We start from the raw sequence: 22,757 nt of genomic DNA, 5'->3' as shown, positions 1-22,757 counted from the left end.
TGAAGACAGAAAACACCTCACACATAAGCATTTCACCAAAAGGCACCAGATCCAATTTTATTACATTCAGAAACAAGAGATCCTAAATAAAAAAATATATAAAACATATAGAGTACTTTGGAGAATGAAAACACCTGGTAGATATTTACCCAAGGCTCCTGGAGTGTATTTGGGTACTGGGAGGCTGGAGTTCCCCCAAGAGGTTATGGATAATCACAGTTTTGGAGTGAAGTAAGGAGAACAATGTTTTGTTACAGTTTGGGGAGAAGAAAGACTTGAGATTGCTTTGGCTGTACACCGCCTTCCTCTGCAGACAGTCACTTTCAGCAGGGCATGTGATCAGAAGTCCTATTGTATTCCACATGTGCGGTGCACAAAAGGCAAGGGAGTCAGTCCAAGCAGGTCTCTTGATTGTCAGGTGTAAACCCTTGTCTAGTATCATATATTCTGAGCAGCAGAGATTCTCTGTGAATTGATGCAGTCTAAGACACAACGCCAGTAATAGAAAGTTCAGACTGATAATAATTTCAGGTACCTCGTTCTGGCATACATAGTGTCCTTTACAACCATCTTGTGAAGCAGACTATCACCTATAGTACTTATAGTAGGTTTGCCAGGGAATTAAGACTCCGACATACATACACACATACACACACACACACACACACACACACACACACACACACACCTGGAGGTTAGAGTAATTCTTACATAAGGTGCACAGACATTAGGTCACATGACAGATGAGGGCCACAATTCCCTCTGCTCATAGGGGAGCTAATACAGCAATAAAGGGCACTGTATGGAGTGGAGGTCAGGAACAGGTCCACAGTACAACGCAGAGACTGAGTTACAGGGACAATTCACAACTGTCACGACTGTGTCACAAAACACAGACAAATTATAGCACTGACTGAGTAATTATACCCTGGGATACCACTATTACCTGAGGGTGATGGAGACGGGAAATACAATAGTCGGCACTGTCTATGTGCACAGCAATGTGTGTGCCCATGTACATACTCTCAAATATACATAAACACAGGTGCACATACATACAGGATCCATCTATCTTTCTGCCAATCTGTTCAGTGAGGTCTTGACAGCATGTCTGAACAGTAACAGTGGTGTGAATTTTTCATGTTAACGGAAGGGACTTAAGCACGAGCTCCATCAACAGCTTCAGACTCTGGCTTGTAGATTGGTGCTCTCTGCTCTTTGGTTTCTTCACTGACATCATCATCCTTGCTATCTGTCTGAGGATAAACAACCACACAAAGCTTCTGGCCAGCACGTGTCATTGCATCTAGGGAATAAAAAAACAGAAACATACTTAATTCAACATCCTGACCATTAAACCAGAAAAAAAATTTGTAGAAAACTCCATTCCACATCTCTTGCCATAAGGGTATACTGTATAAAGGGTATACTTTAAAGTATAACTAAAGGCAAAACTTTTTTTAGTTTTGAATGGAGTGGAGATGGATTAGGTTTTTTTTGCTAACTCTGCTCCTGTTAGGGAGATTGACTCTCTCTATTTGTCCTATTTACCATTGTCATTAAAAGTGAAAGTAAAAGAAAAGCCTAATTTTGAGTTGCCTCCAGAAAAGTAAGAGGGGAAATCTTCCAATGGAGACACTAGTTCTGGTGACCTGGGGGTCCCCATGGAATTCCCTTAATTTGCAGGGATTTCCTCTCACTTCCTGTTTGGCTATGGGACAGAAAGTGAAAGTAAATCTCCCCAGTGGGACACAGATGTCAAAAAATAAATTGACAGTGGTAGAGGTGCACCGAATGGAAATGTTGGTGCCGAAACCAAAACCGAAAATGCAGGATGCACTTGGCCGAAAACCGAAACGGAAAACTACAGTTTAAAAAAAAAAATTGTATATATAATTGTATTATATTCGACTTTTTTATTAATATCATCAATTTAAATGAGTGTGAATTTATCGTCGGCCATTACTGGCAGGTTTAGCGCAAGAAAAATGTATCCCTTTAAATTCTACTTATGTCTGCACACTAGTCTATTGCGCTTTCATTGTGGTGGTAAAAATCCTGCTTGCTGCATTTTTGGTCAGTTAAAAAAAAAAAAAAACAGAAATAACCCACAGTTAAAATGCATCGAAAACGCAGCAGGAATGCATCATTAACGTACCTGTGTTAAGTTTTTGATGCAGGTTTTGAGTCACACGACCTATGAAAAACACTCCATAAGCACAGTAAAATCGCTGTGAGTTCACGGAAAAATCGCTGCAAATTTGCGGTAAAGTTGCGCACGTTTTCAGTGCCATTATCGGCACCTTTTTCTCTTATCAGCATTCTGCCAATACCACCATTTTCGGCAGAAATTTCGGGGCATCTCTAGACAGTGGTTATAACCCTCCATTACTCTATGCAAAAAGCTTTGCCTATAGTTTTACTTTAATGCTATAGTAATAGTACCCTGTTTTTCTATAAGTCCTAGAATTAATAGATCCACCATGTACAAATGTAGAGCAAAAAGAGGTCTTCGTGTTCAAGATATCTCCAATTATTTATGTCACTTTCGCTCTAAATTCACTATAGACTTTGCTTGATTCCCCATATTGTCATTTAATGTTCCCCTCTAAACTCTTTCCAGGCTCAGTCTAACCAATAAGCCAATAACCCATACCAATAAGGCCTCTTGCACACTGCAGCTTGAAAAAGCTCAGTACAGGTTATTTTTTCACTGAGCTAAAATACAGCCCATTAATTGTAATGTGCCTATACACACAAGTGTGTAAACAAGCATGGTGTATTATTCAGTAAAAAAAAAATCAGTAATTTATGCCTGGTGCGCGCAAATGCGCGCTATTGCACACGTTTGCGCAAAAGTCCATTAACATACTGTGAACACAAAAATAAGTTTACGCGCATGCGCGCACAAATATGCGGAAAACACTTGCAAATACATAAAAAAAAAAAGGTATGTTTACTTCGGCAGATTCTGTCTCTGTGGGGAATGATCGCGGGTAGTCGGTGGACATAGAGTCCGCCGGACCCGCTGATTGGCTCCCCCACTAGCCAATTGGCGCGTGCGCTCGCCCGCAGAACCTCGCGCACTAACCGAAGTACGCCTACAGCGATTTGTGCAGGCAAGCCAATTTGTCGCAGAATAATTGCGGCAGCGGGCTGGCAAGAGGTTAATAAAGGACTTGTCAAAAACATTTGTAGTGTTTTTTCTTTATTTTTGATAGTTTTTTTGGTGAATGAGTAGGGGTATAATGTCCCCCTACTCATTCACAAAGGTGGGGGGGTGGGATCTGGGGGCCCCTCCTTTGTTTAGGGGGCTTCAGATTCCGATAAGCCCACAGACCTCCACAACCACTGGCCAGGGTTGTGGAGAAGAGGCTCTTGTCCCCATTAATGTGGACAAGGTGCTTTGGGGTGGGGACATGCCTGGCAAAGGCCTGGTATGGATTTTGGGGGGACATCATGTTGTTTTTTTGGGGGGGTGGGGTTCCCCTTAAAATACATAATAGATCCAAAGGGCCTGGTATGGACTGGGGGGGACCCCATGTTATTTTCTCTTTCTTTTTTTAAATAGCCGCGTGTCGGCAACTGCAAGCGTGAGTCAATTTAAATGTGATTTGACTTGTTTTAATTTTTGCTGCAGCAGGTTCTATACATGTTACAGATGCGCCACTTTACTGGGAGCCCCAGGCACTATATTTAAAGGAATTTTTCATTTTTATTGTTTCACTTTAAGCATCATTAAAATCACTGGTCCTTTAAAAACAATTGTTTTAAAAAATATTTTCAATTACTTGCATATAAGCCTTCAAAATGGGGACTTTTGATTTCTCATGTTCAGCTCCCATAAATGTCAATGGAATTTGCAGTTCGGGGCCAAACTTTTCCCATTTGGGAGTTTTGCTGCGAACCGAACAGGGGAGTGTTCCGCCCATCTCTAGTCTCTACATTAACACTGAACTGCCAACCTTGGACAGAATCACCCACAAGGAAACCTAGGTGGGCGCCTAGGGCTGGTGGGTGTCCAAGGGTCCACAAATATTATCAGCCAAATTTTTTTGGCAGTTGTAATTTGAATGGCTATGCAGCTGGATCACTTGCAATCATGTGATCTCCTGTATGACCTCTGAGCACTGGCCACAGGTTTAAGATGGAGAGCAAAAGTCCACAATGACCTGGAAGCGCAATTTCAGGTCAGAAATTTCAGAATAACTGGCAGCATCCAGGTTTGCTGCAGATCTACGACTAGACGATGTCTAACAGAACTTTCTTTATCTTTATATTGTCAAACAGTGGGAATATCATCCCTCTTGTGTCAGTAATAAATACAATTGTAATGCATGAAAAAATATAAAAAATACATTAAATTAAGAATTGTAAAAAAAACATGAAATAAATTAAAAAGCCCTTTTTTTTACACATGGCGATTCCTTTTGATACTCAATTTAAAAAGTAGTTAGGCCCAGGTCTCAAGTGCGATCTTGTCCTTGGCAACAACTCGCTAGTGACAGGATAGCTAAATAAAGGAGCTTTTATGGAGTAATGCCCATGTTGGGCAGGACAGCTAAGTGTTATACTCTTGATATCAAGGGAAATCTGCAATGTTTCTGCCAGTGAGGCAGCAACACAATGAAAATGGGTATTTCTCTGCCCTTGATTAGTGATCATGTCACTGGCAAGTTGTTCCCAGCACTGTAATCCTAAAGGTTTATAATGCTGTAATTTTCTGCTGATTTTCCCATTTTAAAGGGGGATATATTTGGTATTTATTAGCTTGACATTTTGGGGGTTATTTACGAAAGGCAAATTCACTTTGCACTACAAGTGCAAAGTGCACTTGAAATTGCACTGAAAGTGCACTTGGAAGGGCAGTCCCTGTAAATCTGAGGGGTAGATCTGAAATGAGGGGAAGCTCTGCTGATTTTATTATCTAATCATGTGCAAGCTAAAATGCAGTTTTTTATTTTCCTTGCATGTCCCCCTTGGATCTACAGCAACTGCACTTCCAATGGAAAAGGTGGAGATCATTTTAGAGAATTTTTCAATGATTTTTTAAATATTCAGGTACACTGCTTTTAAAAAATATATAGCTTTGGGGAATCTTATATCCACTTGCAATGTACAGTGGATATAAAAAGTCTACACACCCCTGTTAAAATGTCAGGTTTCTGTGATGAAAAAAAAATAGACAAAGATAAATAATTTCAGAGCTTTTTCCACCTTTAATGTGACTCATAAACTGTACAACTGAATTGAAGAACAAACTGAAATCTTTTAGGGAGGGGGAGAGTAAAAAACTAAAATAATGTGGTTGCCCAAGTGTGCACACCCCCTTATAACTGTGTATGCAGCTATGTTCAGAATTAAGCAATCACATTCAAACTCATGTTAAATAGGAGTCAGTACACACCTGCCATCCTTTAAAGTGTCTCTGATTAATCCCAAATAAAGCTTACAAGGTTAAAAGGTATCAGTCAGGAGAAGGGTACAAAAGAACGTCATCATCAAGTGGAGAAAATATGGCACAACACTGAGACATCCCTCCAAAATTAATGAAAAGACGGGAAGAAAACTGGCCAGGGAGGCTGCCAAGAGGCCTACAACAACATCAAGGCTAGGTTCACACCTATGCGAATTGGATGCGGATTTCTCTGCATCCAATTCGCATAGCAAGAGAATGTGACTGGTTCTATATGGAGCCGGTTAACATACTCCGCAGCAGGTCTGGTGCGTTTTGCAGGAAAAACATGTGCCTTTTTTGGTCCATTTCAGGCCCGAATTCAGACCAAAATTCAGGCTGAAATCGGACCTGAAACGGTGAACCAGGACACACCGAAAACCCTGCTGTGCGACAGATCTGCCGTATTGTTCATATGTCTGGGCTATGATAGGGTTGAGTGGCAAGATGGAAGCCTTTTCTTACGAAGAAAAACATCCAAGCCTGGCTAAATTTTTTCCTCTCATGGGGGCTGGGCTGATAATCAATGTGCTGATTATCAGAGCAGACCCCCCCCCCCCCTACAGGGAGAGCTGTCGATCAGCTCTCCCTGTCAGCACGAACCGGGGAAAGACGTTTACCGGCACTTCCTAGTTCATGCTGTGATCGGCTGTGATTGGTCACAGTTGATCACATGGTAAGGAGCCTCCATCAGAGGGTACTCACTTTTGTTGCCAGATGTTTAGCTGTTTAGACATTAGTGGCTGTGTGTTGAGTTATTTTGAGGGCACAGCAAATTTACACTGTTATACAAGCTGTACACTCACTACTTTACATTGTAGCAAAGTGTCATTTCTTCAGTGTTGTCACATGAAAAGATAGCATAAAATATTTACAAAAATGTGAGGTGTGTACGCACTTTTGTGAGATATGGTATATATATATATATATATATATATATATATATATATATATATATATATATATATACCATATGCACTCTATACATTAAGGTAAAGCTCATCCCCCCCCGCCTTATCTGAGCCCCATCTCAATCCACCTATGCGCACAAGAGCAGCAGCTCTCTCAGCCAGAGCCAGTGGTTCCCGCTGCTGTCAATCTTAGCCAGTGAGGAGGGAGGGGGGGTCTTATGGACACAGAGAGCCCTCACGAGTGTCCCCTTAGCAAGTGGCTTGCTATGGAGGCACTTGGTATAGGGCAGGAGCTGGCAGGGGACCTGAGAAGAGGAGGATCGGGGTGCTCTGTGCAAAACCATTGCACAGAGCAGGTAAGTATATCATGTGTATATGCCTTTACAATCACTTTAAAGAAAAATACTAAAATCAACCCTACGAAGATCAAACTGAAATGACAACTCACCAACAAAGTTATTGAAGCACTGGGGCTTGTTTTGCCAATGGACTCCCAAGAAGTAGACAGGGACTCCAGTAAGCATGATGGCCAAACCAATGCCACAGACAATAGGCTCAGACCATAAGCTGAATACAAGCAGGAAGGCCCAGAACAGGAGGTAGATAACTGGGAAAATTAGGTTAATCTGTTGAAATAAGAGGATAATTATGGCACACAAATTTAATGAAAAAGAGGACTTTTCTTCTTTTACGCATGTCTTATAAATGCATCATCATACAATTAACACAAAGGTTCTTTATGATTTCCAAGACTCTAGTGTTTACCTTAGTTCCTGCCAATTCTTACAACCTTTCCTACCTAATATCTGCACATCTAGTTTTATTCAACCAAAAAAATAAAAATGAAATAAAAGTGTACTTAACCTCCCTGGCGGTATGATTATTTCGGATTTTAGGTGCTGAAAGCGGTACAATTGTTTTGCATGGAAATTTGGCGTTTTATATTGTAGGCCTGTAATTCTTAACAATAACACACTTAAATCTGTCCAAAGAGTCTAGTAGATATCCCGGGTATGATGAAGTTTGAAACACAAAAACATAAATTATAATATAATAAATAAATATAAATAATTAAAAAAAATAATAATATAATAATAATAAAATAAATTTCCCCACGATTCACTATCGCTCAATTCTGCAAGTGTTCTAATTTACTATCGCTGTTTTCTAGCTGATCTAAAGCCACTTTTGACATAAAGGGACACTTTTTGGTTGCTATGGACAATCTCCAGTTTCCAGGCAGAAAGAACAGTATATATCATATAAAACTGCATGCAGGGCATGGGCCAAAGCACTGAGGACAAAAGGGAAGTGAAATGATTTCACACAGTACTGTAATCTGTAAGATTACAGTACTGTATGTGTTATGATTTTTACATTTTTTGAATTTGCCGCCAGGCTCCGCCCCCGTGCGTCGCGCCACTCGCAGGAAATGGAGCCTGGTACGGAGGGGCTTCGGAGGAAACAGAGCCCGCAGACACAGCGGGGGACATCGCAGGATCCTGTAACGCCGTAAGGTAAGTAACGCCGCACCAGGATCCTGCAATGTAATCCCGAGTGTGGCTCGGGGTTACCGCTAATGGGACTGAAATTTAACCCCGAGCCACACTCAGGATTACCGTCAGGGAGGCTACGGTGTTTTTTGCTTATGCTTTACAAATGAATGCCCCAGAAGAGGATGGGCCACTTCTAACACTGAAAAAAACTAATTCAAAATGCCAGTACATGATATTTGAACAACACAAAATGCCCATATGATTCATTCATCTACCATGTTTGGGACCCTTAAAATGAACCTGTAGCTACCATGCAGGCAAAACAACAGGCTAACATTAATAGGCACTAAATCAGCAGTACATTCATCTTTTATTCACTCCTCCATATGTCTACCAGGAGCACAGTGAAATATCTGAAACTTCTAAATACAGGCATACCCCAGTTTTAAGTACACAATGGGGTTTATTTACTAAAGCAGTAAAGTGCAAAATCATGCTCACTTCTGCATAGAAACCAATGAGATTCCAGGTTTTATTACCAAAGCTTAATTGAACAAGCTGGGGTTAGAAGCTCATTGGTTTCTATGCAGAAGTGAGCCTGATTTTGCACTTTCCAGCTTTAGTAAATAAACCCCATTGTGTACTTAAAAGTGGGGTATGCCTGTATGAGGGAGCATATGACCCACTCATCACTGCACTGGTGTTTGGCACTGGCTGATTGGGCTCTCTGTGCTGTCACATGGAGGCAGGGATAGAATCCTTAACCTCGTGTATGCTATGGATAACTTTCCCTTGCTTTTGACCAGAAAGTGGAACAACAAAGGAGTGGGAGGTAGGCAAGTACAATATGTGCATCCAGAAAGAGCAATAGTCAGATGAAATTGTTCCTTTACCCTGAATTGGTCAATCACAGGTTACCTTTAAATTTTTTTTTTTTTGCCTTTTAGGAATACCACTTTTATTATGTCCCACTCACCTTGATTGGTCGAGGAATGTCTGGCTGCTTCCATCTTAAGACAATCTGACCAGCCACGGTAACCCCATAAAACAGGTAATTGATGAAACCAACGTAATTAATCAAAGTATACATGTCACTGGTTACCAGCATCAGCAGAGTAGAGAGGCACTGTGGGAGAAAATAAGTATTAGAAAAGGTGGTTATTAACTCTTTGTCTTTGATCTGTACAGCACTGGGCACACAAACAGCAACAACAGCATGCAAACAACAGTAATGACGAAAAGTCAAAGGAATTACCGTAAAAAGCAGCGCTGGGATTGGAGTGCACCGTTTGATGTGGATCATGGCCAAAACACTTGGAAGATGACCTTCTCTTGCACCCGCAAAAAACAGTCTATGAGAAGAGTAAGCTTGCTTGAGGTAATTCAAGTATGAGATTTCAACATGTTCAAACATAGCAATTATACTCATAACATCAAAGTACAATTAAATAAAAAAACAAGCCATTGTTACGTGACCTATACATAGCTTTTTTTGTGCTCACATAATACACGGAGCCTCACTAGTACAAAATTAAACATGTTAAAAATGTGATATTTTGTCAGGATGTGACATTTATGAGTACTGCTTACATTTTCCAGGTGACCCCTCTGTCTAAAATATGATTTCCTTCTTTCAGGAATCAGCTTATAGTGGAATGGTTTATCACCTCTCTTCATATAATATTGTTGTCTCAATCTCGACTTGTGAAAGAAATTCCCTTGTTACCTGTACCTACAACAGCCATTGGGAGGGGTAATCTCTGCAATGGGGACAGCCCCCCAAAAAAATGGACTAGTTTCTACTTTAACAAGCCATCAGGAAAGGGTGACTGAGTTGTTGTCTATTTGCTGCTGACATCTAATGCCCCATACACACGATCAGAAATTCCGCCAGCAAAAGTCGGATGTGAGCTTTTGGTCAAAATTCCGACCGTGTGTATGCTCCATCGGACTTTTGCTGGCAGAATTCCAGCCAGAAAAAGATTGGGAGCAGGTTCTCTATTTTTCAGTCGGAAAAAGTTCCTATCCGAAAATGCATTCGTCTGTATGCAATTCAGACGCGCAAAAAATCACGCATGCTCGGAAACAGTTCGCCGCATGCTCTGAAGCATTGCACTTCATTTTCTCGGCTCGTCGTAGTGTTGTACGTCACCACGTTCTTGACGGTCAAAAGTTCAGAGAACTTTTGTGTGACCGTGTGCATGCAAGGCAAGCTTGAGCAGAATTCCGTCTGAAAAACCATCCACGTTTTTTTCTGACGGAATTTCTGATCGTGTGTACGGGGCATAAGTGTCATTAATGTCATTAGGTCTATATTTACAGTATTCTTGCTTCATTTGCAAGCTGTCATTCCTCAATGTGTGAAATTCGGCATTGTATAGAATGCCGAAAATGGGATGTAAAAGTATGAAACACCTAATATTTCACACATTGCCCTGGCATTCTATGCAATGCCAAAAGGCAAATCGGCAAAGTAAAAAATACTAGCCTTCCACGCTGCAACAAGTAGGTCAATACTGGTCTTTTTCTGTTGTTTCTTCAGCAAGAAAGTCCTATACTTTATTTTGTATTTCTTCTTTCATTTTCAAATATGTGTTTTTTCAATCAAGGCCTTTTCATGACTCTCTTTTCATACTTTGCATAAATAGCACTTGTCGTTCTTCATAATGCATAGGTATTATATACAATGCTTAGGGAAAATATCTATCCTATTAAAATAACAGCCATTTCATGCTTTGCCTAAAAACGTCACATACTGTATTCTATAGTTTGCCTAGACATTCTATGCAATGGGGGTTATTTACTGTAATTGGAGAGTACGAAATCTGGTGCGGCTCTGCATAGAAACCAATCAGCTTCCAGATTTTATTGTCAAAGCTTAACTTGAACAAGCTGAAGTTAGAAGCTGATTGGCTACCATGCACAGCTGCACCAGATTCTGAGTGCTCCAGTTTTAGTAAATCTCCACCAATGATTCCTTTTTACACATTGCCGTTAACATATATAATAACGAGGAGGAGAATTGTATTGATAATTGCTCTGTGTCACACTTTTCTTCAGAAAGTGTTCCAAAGTAGAATGGATAAAGTTTGAAGTAACTTGTCATCCCATACAATCCGCTTTGGCAAAATTATACTTCTAGATAGCAAGATAAAATGATCAAATATAAATTAAAAAGAAAAGACATCAGAGATCATCATAGGGTCCCATCATCTCAGGCTATGAGCATTTATATTTTCATGTCCATGAGCAGTGGCAGCTGGTGCTCCATTTTTTTTTGGGGGGGGGGGGGACGAACCACGAGCCACCACCAGCCCGTTCGGTTGGTTAGTCCGTCAGTTAAACCCACCCCCCCACCCCACCCCGTCGACCAGCAAATCAGCCATTCTGAAACAAATTAGAGCCTCAGGCTCTAATCACGTGCTTCAAAAAAAAAAAAAAAGCCCCACTGAAATCCATGTGTCCGGCGCCCTGCATAGATTAGAGGGGCGGCGCCCCAAATGGACCGGCCGCCACTGCCCATGAGTCTGCTCTGGTACTTGTAATAGCCCCCCATTTACAGTGTCAAACATCCAGACACTTTAACATCTATGGTCTCTTACCTGGAAGAGGTAAACAGAGATCCATTGACTCCTCCAAATGTGGACAACGCCACAGATATTGGCATGATCCAGGCCATGACACCTAACAACTTCTCCCCAAATGTCTGAAAAAAATATAGATACAGGTTAATGGCATCTTTAAAATTCATAAAGATACATAAAAGCAAAGTACATTTGTTGTGCCCGAAAAATACTTTTAACTAAAAGGATGGAGTATACTGTATGAGTTTGTATAAATATGAATATCAAAACAAGAAATTACCTTCCCATACTTAAAAAATTGGAGTGATTTACAGATACTCACCACTGCTACTGCATTGGAAGCCAGTAGCTCCTGTGGGGACATGGCTGTGACATAGGCAATGTTTGCAAAAACGTATACAAAGGTGACAAGTGGGATAGATATGAAGATGGCACGTGGAAGGTTCCTGTTAAAAGACATAATCATTAACTGAGTTTTGCCACTAGAGGGAGATATGAATACATATATGGATGGTAAAGCGAGGGTAGTGATCATTTATAGAACACGTACTGTATATTAAAGGATGTGCAATGCATATGTGAGTCAATTTAAAATGAAGGCATGGTTATGATATGTTATTTTTGTATCTTTAGTTTTTGTTAAAACAGAAAACTCGGACAAAAATATGTTGTGAGTTTCATCAGTCCATATAAATCATCAACAGGGCAGCAACACTCAGACAGTGCAGCCTCCTTCCCCAAACCTAAACTGAACCTGTAGACTGGCCAGCAGTTAATCCTCAAAGTTCACAGTAGAAGCACTAAAAATCATTTTCAACCTGCTCCCCCTTCCAGCAGTGACTCTGCAGCCTTCCAGACTTCCAGTCTAACACAGAGCAGGTAGTGTTGCAGTGGGGAACATGGGGAGTGCAGCTGTTAAAATGAATGACTTGAGTGACTTTGGTGCTTCTACTGTGAACGTCCAGGATGAATTACTCCAAAGTGCCTGCACCAACAAATGTGACAGCTCCTTTCTGCTTGCTAAGAACATATTGTAAATGCTTTTCACTAAAACTGATTTTACCTTTGGGGAAATATCAGTAAAAGTTTCCTCCTTTTGACTCCAATGCATTTGGCTGAAAACATTTTGAGCAAAATTTCTCATCCCTAGAAAGATGGGTGAAACTGAGATTTTTCCTTAGGTAAAATATTGAGGAAATGCATTGAAGTCAATTGGAAGCAGTATTTTCCATCTCATCCCTAGTCCATAGCGTGGCCACAAGTTCACTATAAAAATGAAAACAGTAGCTAATACTAGCAAGCGTGGTAAGAAATGCTAGTGAGATGGGAGTTATAAATGAAGGATGATGAGCACTTCAGTGTGGCAAAACTCTGCAGTCACAAAGATTTCCCAGCATGCTGGAAAACCCTGCAACAGTTTGAAGAAGAACTTCAATGTAATGGACAGAATATTTTATAATGAAGAGCTAGCTGCTGACATGAATAAACAAAACTAATTAATGACTGTATGTAATTTCCTATTAGTGGGACAAATGATATTACGGGGCAAATTTACTAAACTATTTAACCCGTGTTCATTATTTTATTACATGATCATACATTAGATTCCCAAACAAGAATATTCCATATGGATCGATATTTAAGGGACTATTGAAAGACTTTGTTCCTCACAAATCTTTATTTTATTTGAATAAATTTTTTTTTATCTCCCCCTCACACGGCTTCTTTTTATTTTTCTAAATCGACATCCCATGGAACTGCACAGTATTTTGGCTGTGCAAGTCCAAATGGTAAATTTTGTGTTTTGAACTAAACAGTATACAGTAAAAATGCCAAAATATCGTAAAATGCATTTAGCTGACTTAGCTGATCCATGCAATAAATCTTTAGCGGTTAAAAAAAATATATATTAAAAAGGAAAAAAAAAAAAAAAAGTCTTCAATTGTTGTCAAAAATGAATGCATGACAACAAAAATACCTTATGCATTATTTTTATGAACTGACCCCTATGCAGTCCAGTGCATGACAACCCAGAAAATGTTGTGTCGGTGCCTCTACTTTTCACCTGCATATTTTATAACTTCTAGTACAATTTATTATACTTTTCCAATCCCCCAGATAATGCTACTTGCAATAGTAAATGACTGAATAATACTTTGCACATACATGGGCAAAACCAGCAGCAAGCTGGGTTTTGTGTCAATCATTTTAATGGCAAGTGTAACTTGCATTTGGCCCAACTCACAAGCCTTTAACACCAGTTTAGGGTGCTCTGTTTTTAGCCATGTGATTGTAATTTCACATTTTATTGGACTCAACTCTAAATAACTGGAGCATTTTTGTAAGTATACATAGGCTGGTTTGTCAGCTTTGTGAATTGAGTCAACTGCCAGTTAAAATATACAGAAATCTATCTGATTACAACTCGCCTTAGTTATGCAAAAATTATCAGTATATGGAATAAAGTTTGTTCCTACAAACATATTCCACAGCTGTGGCCATTATTAACATGCAGATGCAAAGTGATTATATTCTTAAGGGTAGCAGTTGGTATTCCTAAAGGATAACCATTACAAAAGGCATTGTTTAGACAGTGCAAACACTCACCACTCGTCTCAGATATCGGCTTTCATGAAATTAGCTATAAAAGGCACAGATCACTCATCAACAACAGTGGGCAGAAGGAGATCTTCCCACACTCCCTCATACGGAATGCTACTGAGACTTGATACACCTCTTATCCCTGACCCATGGAGGGACGTTAAGCCTGGTACACACTATGAGTTTTTTTACATTCAACCCAGAGGATTGAATGAAAAAAACTGACAGCTCCAGTTGTACTAATGATCTGACGTTAGTACAGCGATTTCCCCCACTGAGCTGTTGTGTTCTGACAAGGGGACAGCCCCTTCCACCGGCAGAACACTCCAATCAGCACTCTCAGCCTTTGGCTGGGAGCGCTGATCGGCAGCTGGTCGGCTGCTGGTTTTCCAGCACGCTTGTCAGACATAACCTGGCCAAACGGCCGGCCTCTGTCAGACCAACTGACATACACACGGGCCAAATGTTGGCCGGCTTTTATTGAAAAAAAAAAAAACAGTGGTCAATGAGAGATTGTCCCACACTCCCTCTTACTGAATGATGCTGATATTCAATGCAGTTTATTTATCCTGAGCCTACTGACATTGGCTATAGAGGGCCAGACCTCTTACCAGCAACAGTGGGCACTAAATATCTTCCCATTCTTCATCATATTGAATGCACTGAGACTCTCTGGACCTGTTTTATCCCTATAAATCTTCCTCTACTCCAATATTCCTCCGGTGAGACCCAATAACATTGGGAAGTGCAATCATAAGCAATGAAATGTTCTTTCTTGTTTGTTTTGAGTGAAGGGAATCAAGGGAATCAAACACAAAGGGGTTAATTTACTAAAGGCAAATCCACTTTGCACTACAAGTGCACTTGGAAGTGCACTCTATTTAGATCTGAGTGAAAGATCTGAAATGAGGGGAAGCTCTGCTGATTTTATCATCCAATCACGTACAAGCAAAAATGCTGTTTTTTAATTTTCCTTGCATGTCCCCCTTGGATCTACAGCGACTGCACTTCCAAGCACACTTGTAGTGTAAAGTGGATTTTCCTTTAGTAAACAACCCCCAAAGACTTTTCAACACATCAGAAAATGTCTACATACAATAACACATTTAAGATTCAAAGGAGCACAGGGTTATGCTCTTCTTCATGGCCTGGCTGTTAAAGACGATGCTGGATTCTGTCACATTGCTTGTATTTATTAGGCTGGATATGACCATCATAGGGTTGGCCATATAATGGACAATTTTGTTTTTTAACTGAAAAAAATGGTCATTTGAAATGGAACAGTCCACAGCAATCAGCCACCACTGTTTCAATATTTTCCTGGTTTCACATAAGCAACTAATTGACACTGCAGTGGAAACCTTTTGAACTGCCACATTGCAGATAGACAGACAATTTCCACTCCAATTTAATTTGACTTCACTAAACTGAGAAACAATAGAAAAAGGCTACCAAAACTGCCAAATGGTTCCCACCGGCTGAACCCTAAAAAATGTTTACTATTGAAAGCTGGTGGAAAGTTTTCCATGATATCAAACTGTATTAACTGAACTGCTAAATGCAGACATCTGATGGTTTGAGGAAGGTAAAACACACCGCTGCCTAGAGTACGAAAAAGTAAGGAATTGACTTTAACTTTAGGTATGGTAAATATAAATAAGTACTAGAAAGTTTTCTATTACAATGGTCCTCAACATTGGGGTCTCCTTTTCATAATAGCCATTGCACTGTATTTTGCATAAAGTAATCAATTTTTCATTCCTGACAAATTCTAATTTCTATTATAAAATAAATTAGTATCTGAATTAAGTTCTGCATTTTTAAAGGGCATTCGAGTGGATTTTTCAATGCACCAACGAAATTAGAATGTTGTCAGCTAGTATATATGAAGACTTTCACTAGAGTCTTTGTTATAATAATGGTATACGGTATGTATTATTATAATAATTTTATTTCATTTATTTATGTCAGATTTATAAAAACTCCGAAAAATATTATGTTAGTCATTTGATAACACATGTACTAACATCACGTTTTATTTTTGTTTGGAATATCCATGAAATCATCAGCCACCTGGTATCTGTAAATTATACATACTTGTAGGGATTCACTAGCTCTTCTGTGACATAGTTCAGAAAGTTCCAACCACCATAAGCAAATGATCCCTGCAGAAACGCTAAGGCAATGAGACCAATATCTGGCTCCTGGAAATTCTCAAAGGCATTCTTAGGCTCCAGCCAGAAATACTCCCCTGGGAAAGAATAAGGATTACAATATGAACCTCTAAACAAAAATATGATATCTTTATATAAAGCTACTCTTCCACTTAAATTACTTTGCATAAAGTACTTGTCTTATGGACAAAAATGTCACAATTTTGCCTTCAAAAGGGTACCTGAGTTGAAAGCAACATGAGGGCTGGCATTACAGACCTCTCACTAAAATGCTAGTTGCTTGGTAGCCATATTGACCTTCTGGCTTCAACGCTTTCTAAGTCACTGACCCAAAACATGTATTCAGGTTTTAGTTCAATGTGATTATCGCGAACACCCCCCAGCCCCCCCCCCCCCCCCCCCGACCGAACGGAGGACCGCCACCACAAGCTACCCCCGCGCGGGAGACGAATGGCGGACCGCTGCCGGCACGCCAATGACCCCCCCCCCCCCCCAGGTGTTAGACAAGAATGCAGCGACGGAGACTAACCTTAACATAGGAGGGAGGGGGTATAAAGAGCCAGGCCATTCTCCTCACCGTTCTCCTCTGGGCTGAACAGGAAGTGTGTCCTAAGACATGATTGGGTGTCCTAAGACTCCCTGGCTTGGCCAGGAGGAGAATCAGGAAAACAATAGCGAATATTAATTCGCTATTGCCACACAAGTGGGTGGGCTCGGGGAGCCTCAGGCTCTAATCATGTGCTTAAAAAAAAAAAAAGCCCCATTGGAATCCATGCACCGGGTGCCCTTCATGTAGATTAGGGGCTGGGCGCATGGATTGGGGGGGGGGGGGGGGTGACGCACCTTCGCCCCATATTGATGGGCCGCCACTGAAATTCAGAGCCATTAGGAATAATATTTGAAAGAACAAGCCTTATTGTAGGCTTAGCATTGGCACCCATGTCTGATTCGCAGAATAGTACATAATTTCTTAAAACCCTCAGCATCTTTTGCTTCTGCAGGTGCACCAGCCCTGCTTTTATCAGCAATATTCCAATCACATGCATCAAATGATGGTAAAATTTGTGCCCAGGGTTATATCTCCATTTTTACATGTGAGTAGAGAACACATTCTTAATAATTAAGTGGCTACATCAATGGTGTCTATGTAAGATAAGATGCTTTCATATGGACCTACAATCAAAGTACACATACCTTTGCAGATCTGTACTAGTCCCATGATTATGATCAAGCCCAAGGCCAGCAGCTTTCCAGCTGTAAATACATCTTGAACTCGAGTGGCCCATCGCACACTGGAACAGTTTATCCAGGTAAGCAGCACTAAGAGGGGAAAACAAAACTATTAGTGTTATGTTCAACACACACTAATATATAGTCCAAACCATAATTCAGTTATTATATGCTACAACAAGAGGGAGCTGTCCTCCAACGATCTGGATCATTAAAAGAGTGCTGTAGTCTTTTATTGTTTCTTTTAAACATATGAGCAGGTATAGTGGGCTTAAACTCTATTCTAAACATAACCTCTGTCCTATTGCTGTAGCTACTAAGCAATGCTGCAAAATAACTACCTATCAGCAACTCCAGGCTCCCTTTGTATTCTTAGCAACTTTGTAGCTAGGATTGCAAGAGGTGATTAAATAGGGTTAGATTACTATTTACATCTGATTTGGTGAAAATATCCTTACAATTCAGCGTAGTTCACTTAGTTATAACTAATATTATTTTTCACAATAAAACCTAAAAAAATAATTCATATTACAAAGTTACACTATGCTCATATTTGAAACAGCATCCCTTGAGAGTGATGGAGCGCTGGGAAAATGATGTTGGCCAGTTAACAGATGAACAATGGGAGGAGGCTTTTCAGTCGGTGGTGACATGCTTGCTCAATGTGACCGAATGGTTGACCCAATTGTATACACTGTTAAGGGTGTATTATACCCCCCTATGGCTTCACATAATGGGTCTGTAAACAGAGTCCACATGTTCTAGATGTAGGCGTGACTATGGTGACCTAATTCATCTTTTGCGGAGGTGTATAACTCTCTACTCTTATTGGGCAGGAGTCCTGCATAAATTAAACTCAATATTCCAAGTGTCTCTTCCAGTTGACCCAAAATTCTGCCTACTAGGTACACTGGAGGAATTTGACTGGGCTAATCATACTAGAGAGGCAATAGGAAGAGCCCTGTTTCAGGCACCTAAATTAATTATGCTGCACTGGAGGTCTGAGTATCCTCCTGCTGTTAGGGAATGGATTAAGACATGTAGGTGACATGCTGAGGATGAAGATATTTATATACCACCATCAGGGCTCCACCAGGGCTGCACGCCTAAATATGAAAAATTGTGGGCTCCCTGGTTGGATGTTCCTGGGCTTGTCCCATTGGATCTGATCATGGACAGATTACTTAGACTTGATGACAGCTGAGGTTGCATTTTCAATGCTTGCTGGTGCTGTATTTGTTATTTCCTTGTCTTTGTGACAGCTCTGGACAAATCTTGCTTTGTTTTTCTTAAATGTCTATATCCCTCCTACTGAATGTATTCATAATGGGTATGTGTCCTATGGTAAAGTCTGGCAATGTAATGTTGTGCAATTCTTTAATAAAGTTCTTTTTGGATTTAAGAAAAGAAAATAATTATTATGGCAAATAGCACAAATTATCCTAATATTTGTTAACGTTCTAGAATCCTTTTTTTTTTTGTGTATACTTTGTATATGAGCAGCCATTTTTTTTTATATAGTATTGCTATAAGAGAGCAGAACACTTGAATCGGATAATAGAATGGCTGCCAATGACTGCAATCTGTAGTGTTCAGCGAGAATTACTGGCCTGTAAGCCATGCTGCTTATAATAAATACAGTATGCCTTACTCACTGAGCACTGCCGTTTCCCAATGAACAATACAAAGGGGGTTATTTACTAAGCGCAAATCCACTTTGCACTATAAGTGCAAAGTGCACTTGGAAATGCAGTCGCTGTAGATCTGAAGGGGACATGCAAGGAAAATAAAAAACAGCATTTTAGCTTGCACGTGATTGGATGATAAAATCAGCAGAGCTTCCCCTCATTTCAGATCTACCCCTCAGATTTGCAGTGACTGCACTTCCAGTGCAATTTCAAATGCACTTTGCACTTGTAGTTTGCACTTGTAGTGCAAAGTGGATTTGCCTTTCGTAAATAACCCCCAAAGTCTTTTTATCGGAAAGATCCAAACAGGCTGTCCGTATTCACATGCAGTGCTTTCTGTACTGTCACTGATGTACAAAGAGAATGGCTGTCTTTGGAGATTCCCAGGTATGTACTGAGTAGTCCGAAAGAAGTGTGATTGAACACATCATTGATCTAAATCGCTTTATTCATCTGGGTTTTATGACAACCCAATTCTAATAATCAATATATAGCTACACATGAACTATTCCTGCTTCGGTTTCACATCCTTAATGCTTTCTAATCAGCTGCAAAGAGGTGGCACCTCTCTGCCTGACATAATCAGCTATGGCCTCTTTCCAATGCCCAAGTCGATGCAGCTCAGAAACACCATGTATGACGCAAGGGGAATTTTATGGAAAACCAACAAGCTCACTTCCTAAATATCAAGTCTGTACAAGACACAGGAAAGACAAGACAGGAGGCACCCACTGGTAGTATGAAAAAGATTCCTCATGCCTACACCCAGTAGTTTGTCCCTGACACGTAAGATAATGGTGTCTGCCCAAAGACCCAATGCAGATAACAAGTACAGCCTGAACTGGAATAGAACAGTCTGCGATAACATGTATAATGGGTGTGTGGAAAACACTATGTAGAGGTGCATGATAAACAGGGCAGAGGGAGGCAACTGCACAGCCCGTCCTCCATAAGCATACACAGCGTTGCTGGATACAGGAGACATCCTGTTATTTATTGTCCAAACACCCACAGCTCTTATACGGCTTAATCTCACACACACTGCTTTTTCTTGTGATGTACGCACAACATATTCCAATTTTGAATATACTTCTTCAAACATATAGCTACATCAATCCAATGCAAAGGCAAATGGACTTTTTGAATGTGTTAGAATGGTATGCGGCTCTTAAAACTCTATTCTGTGCTAATAAGCAAGGATGAGCTCAGGCGTGTTCGCACGTGCCCGTGCCCACCAGGAAGCTGATACTCCACAGCGCTAATCACAGGCAGTGAAACATTTCCCAATCCGCGGCTGCACACGGGAAATGTCTATCTACCTGTGATTAGAGCTGCAGAGTGTCAGCTTCCTGGCGGGCGTGGGCACGTGGACTTGCGAACACACCTTGAGCTCATCCTTACCAATAAGACATGTTCAAATTAAGCACCTGCCACCTCATATCGGGATTTGCACGCTGCAACCCTCCCCAACTAGCCAGCACTGACAGCAATTAAGCTGAGCATACACAAGTAGAAATTCATCCAAACATTTTTATTTTTGGAACGTTCATTTGATTTTCTTTTTTTATGGTTTTCAAAGACATTTATTCATACAGAGTTCATGAAGGGCAATAGGGGGAGAAGAAAACAGTGATTGTATCCAACATTGATGTGAGGCATTCAAGTGAGGCATGTAAATATGCAATAAGGTGTCACAAGGAGGAAGTGTTCAACGGTCAAGATGGTACCTTAGGCAAGCAGCGGGCTATACATCTTATCCAAGGTCAGTACATGAGAACGTTAGACTTGGTTCACACTGGTGCGACTTCTGATGCAACTTGCATCACACAGAATTACATGACAAGGGAAATCTCATTGTTTTCAATTGTGCCCTAATCAATGAGACTCAGAACGGTGCAATTTTGGAAAAGGTTCCTGCACTACTTTGGTGCGATTTACAGTGCCACTTGGTCCCAAAGAATATGGAAAGTCACATCAAATTCATACCACATAATCACACTGTAATTCGCATAAAAGTCACACTGCAGTAGTGTGAACCAGGCCTTAATCCTGGTAAACACTAAGGCTTCATGTACACAGCTGCTGGTAAACGAACATTTAGGAGCAGTTGGGCGTTTTTTTCAGCTGCCCCTGAACTCTCCTCTATGTTAACTTATCAGTACATGTACACAGGGTCATTTATAGTTGTTTCTAGACAGTTGCGTTTAGAAGCATTTTTAAAAAAATGCATTCAGGATGGATGTTCAGAGGCATTTGAAATGGGAAACGTATTTAAACGCAGCAAAACAGATGTTTTTAAGCGTCAGTTACTATCTGTCAAGTTCAATCATTCAGGAGAGGTTGTAAAATGTCCCGTGTACATTAAGCCTAACAGTTACCCACTGGGTTGCACAAACAAAAAACCTGACAGTTCTGGTCAGAGCCGCTGTACTAACCATCCAACATTAGTACAGCGATTTCCCCCGCTGAGCTGTTGTTTTCTGACAGGGATGGCCCCCAACCAGAACACTCTGACCAGCGATGTTAGCCAATGGTGATCGGCCAATTGGGAGTCGGCTGGCTGCTGGCTTTAGAGCATGCACGTCCGACATACACACAGGCCGAATGTAGGGCGTTTTTTTTTTTTAACCGGGGATTCGGCCCGTGTGTACCCTGCTTTAGAGCAGTAAAGGCCAGACTTTCTAATGGTTACTGGGGTCAAATTACCGGGTTCAAATCAACTCAAATTCATAGGGGGAAAATTTGAACCAACAAAATTCTAACCGTAAATGTGATTCCTGTTCAGGAAAAATCATACCTATTGTAATGTGCTAGGCACAAAAGAACCCCTTTTAATACATCTAGGATTACATTGAATACATTTTAAGGGCTTTTAAATTAAATTAGTGGATTCAATGATGACAGGGTTGAATCCATGACAAATGATCTTTCTGATTTTTCATTCGAACAAAATACTACCAGTGTATAGCCAGCTTTATGCTACTGCTCCTCGCTCCTGCCCTCAAATAAACCAGTGTGTTTATGAACAGTGCTGAAGGCTACCAGACCATGCTTGGGTATCCAGCTGCTCACTAAGTCTACAGGCAGTGTATAACTGAGAGTCATTTGGACAGAGAAAAGTTTTCCCACATTCTTAGTATTAAAGTAGGTCAACCCTTTAAAATGTAGTCCACCTGAGGATTATTATAAGAAGTAGATTAGTCTTACAATTCCATTTTTCATTGCTTATGTTTACCATGTGACTGAACAAAGCTACATTTATTTTACAAATGCATGATTTCCTTCCTTCCATATATGAAATCTTTTTTAACGGAAGCTCTGTTCAATGATGTTGAATTGATTACTATAGCATGGTGGCTCAGTGGTTAGCCCTTTAGCCTTACATACCTCAGATCCACTCGGGGCATTATCTCAGTGAGACTGGTATACAGGTCACAGTCAAAGTTTATGACTAGCAAACACTTTTTTTCGTTTTTGATAATGTGGGGAGGGGTTAAAACCTATGCCAGGTGTTTTCCTTTTTTTTTTTTTTTTTTGCTATCTGTTTACCATTGGGGAAATTTCCCTTCACATATTGTCCCAGTGATGCAACAGAAATTTAGAGGCGATGTCCAAAAA

General features: G+C 40.5%; 1 protein-coding gene across 1 annotated transcript in view; it reads right to left on the bottom strand.

Annotated features, from left to right (window-relative positions):
- Positions 1-30: 30 nt before the first annotated feature.
- SLC7A8 (solute carrier family 7 member 8) overlaps positions 31-22,757 on the bottom strand; it is a 76,463-nt gene continuing 53,736 nt past the window's right edge. Inside the window, exons 5-12 of the mRNA XM_073632702.1 lie at positions 17,416-17,541; positions 16,145-16,298; positions 11,769-11,892; positions 11,465-11,568; positions 9,118-9,214; positions 8,839-8,988; positions 6,815-6,992; positions 31-1,306 (exon numbers count right to left, since the gene is read on the bottom strand). Of these exons, the coding sequence (XP_073488803.1) occupies positions 1,158-1,306; positions 6,815-6,992; positions 8,839-8,988; positions 9,118-9,214; positions 11,465-11,568; positions 11,769-11,892; positions 16,145-16,298; positions 17,416-17,541 (1,082 nt within the window). The 3' untranslated portion in view covers positions 31-1,157. The remainder of the gene's footprint in view (positions 1,307-6,814; positions 6,993-8,838; positions 8,989-9,117; positions 9,215-11,464; positions 11,569-11,768; positions 11,893-16,144; positions 16,299-17,415; positions 17,542-22,757) is intronic.

Source organism: Aquarana catesbeiana, linkage group LG01 (assembly GCF_042186555.1).
Source record: "Aquarana catesbeiana isolate 2022-GZ linkage group LG01, ASM4218655v1, whole genome shotgun sequence".
In the NCBI taxonomy this organism is placed as follows: Eukaryota; Metazoa; Chordata; class Amphibia; order Anura; family Ranidae; genus Aquarana; species Aquarana catesbeiana.
This window is presented reverse-complemented; position numbering and strand designations above follow the sequence as displayed.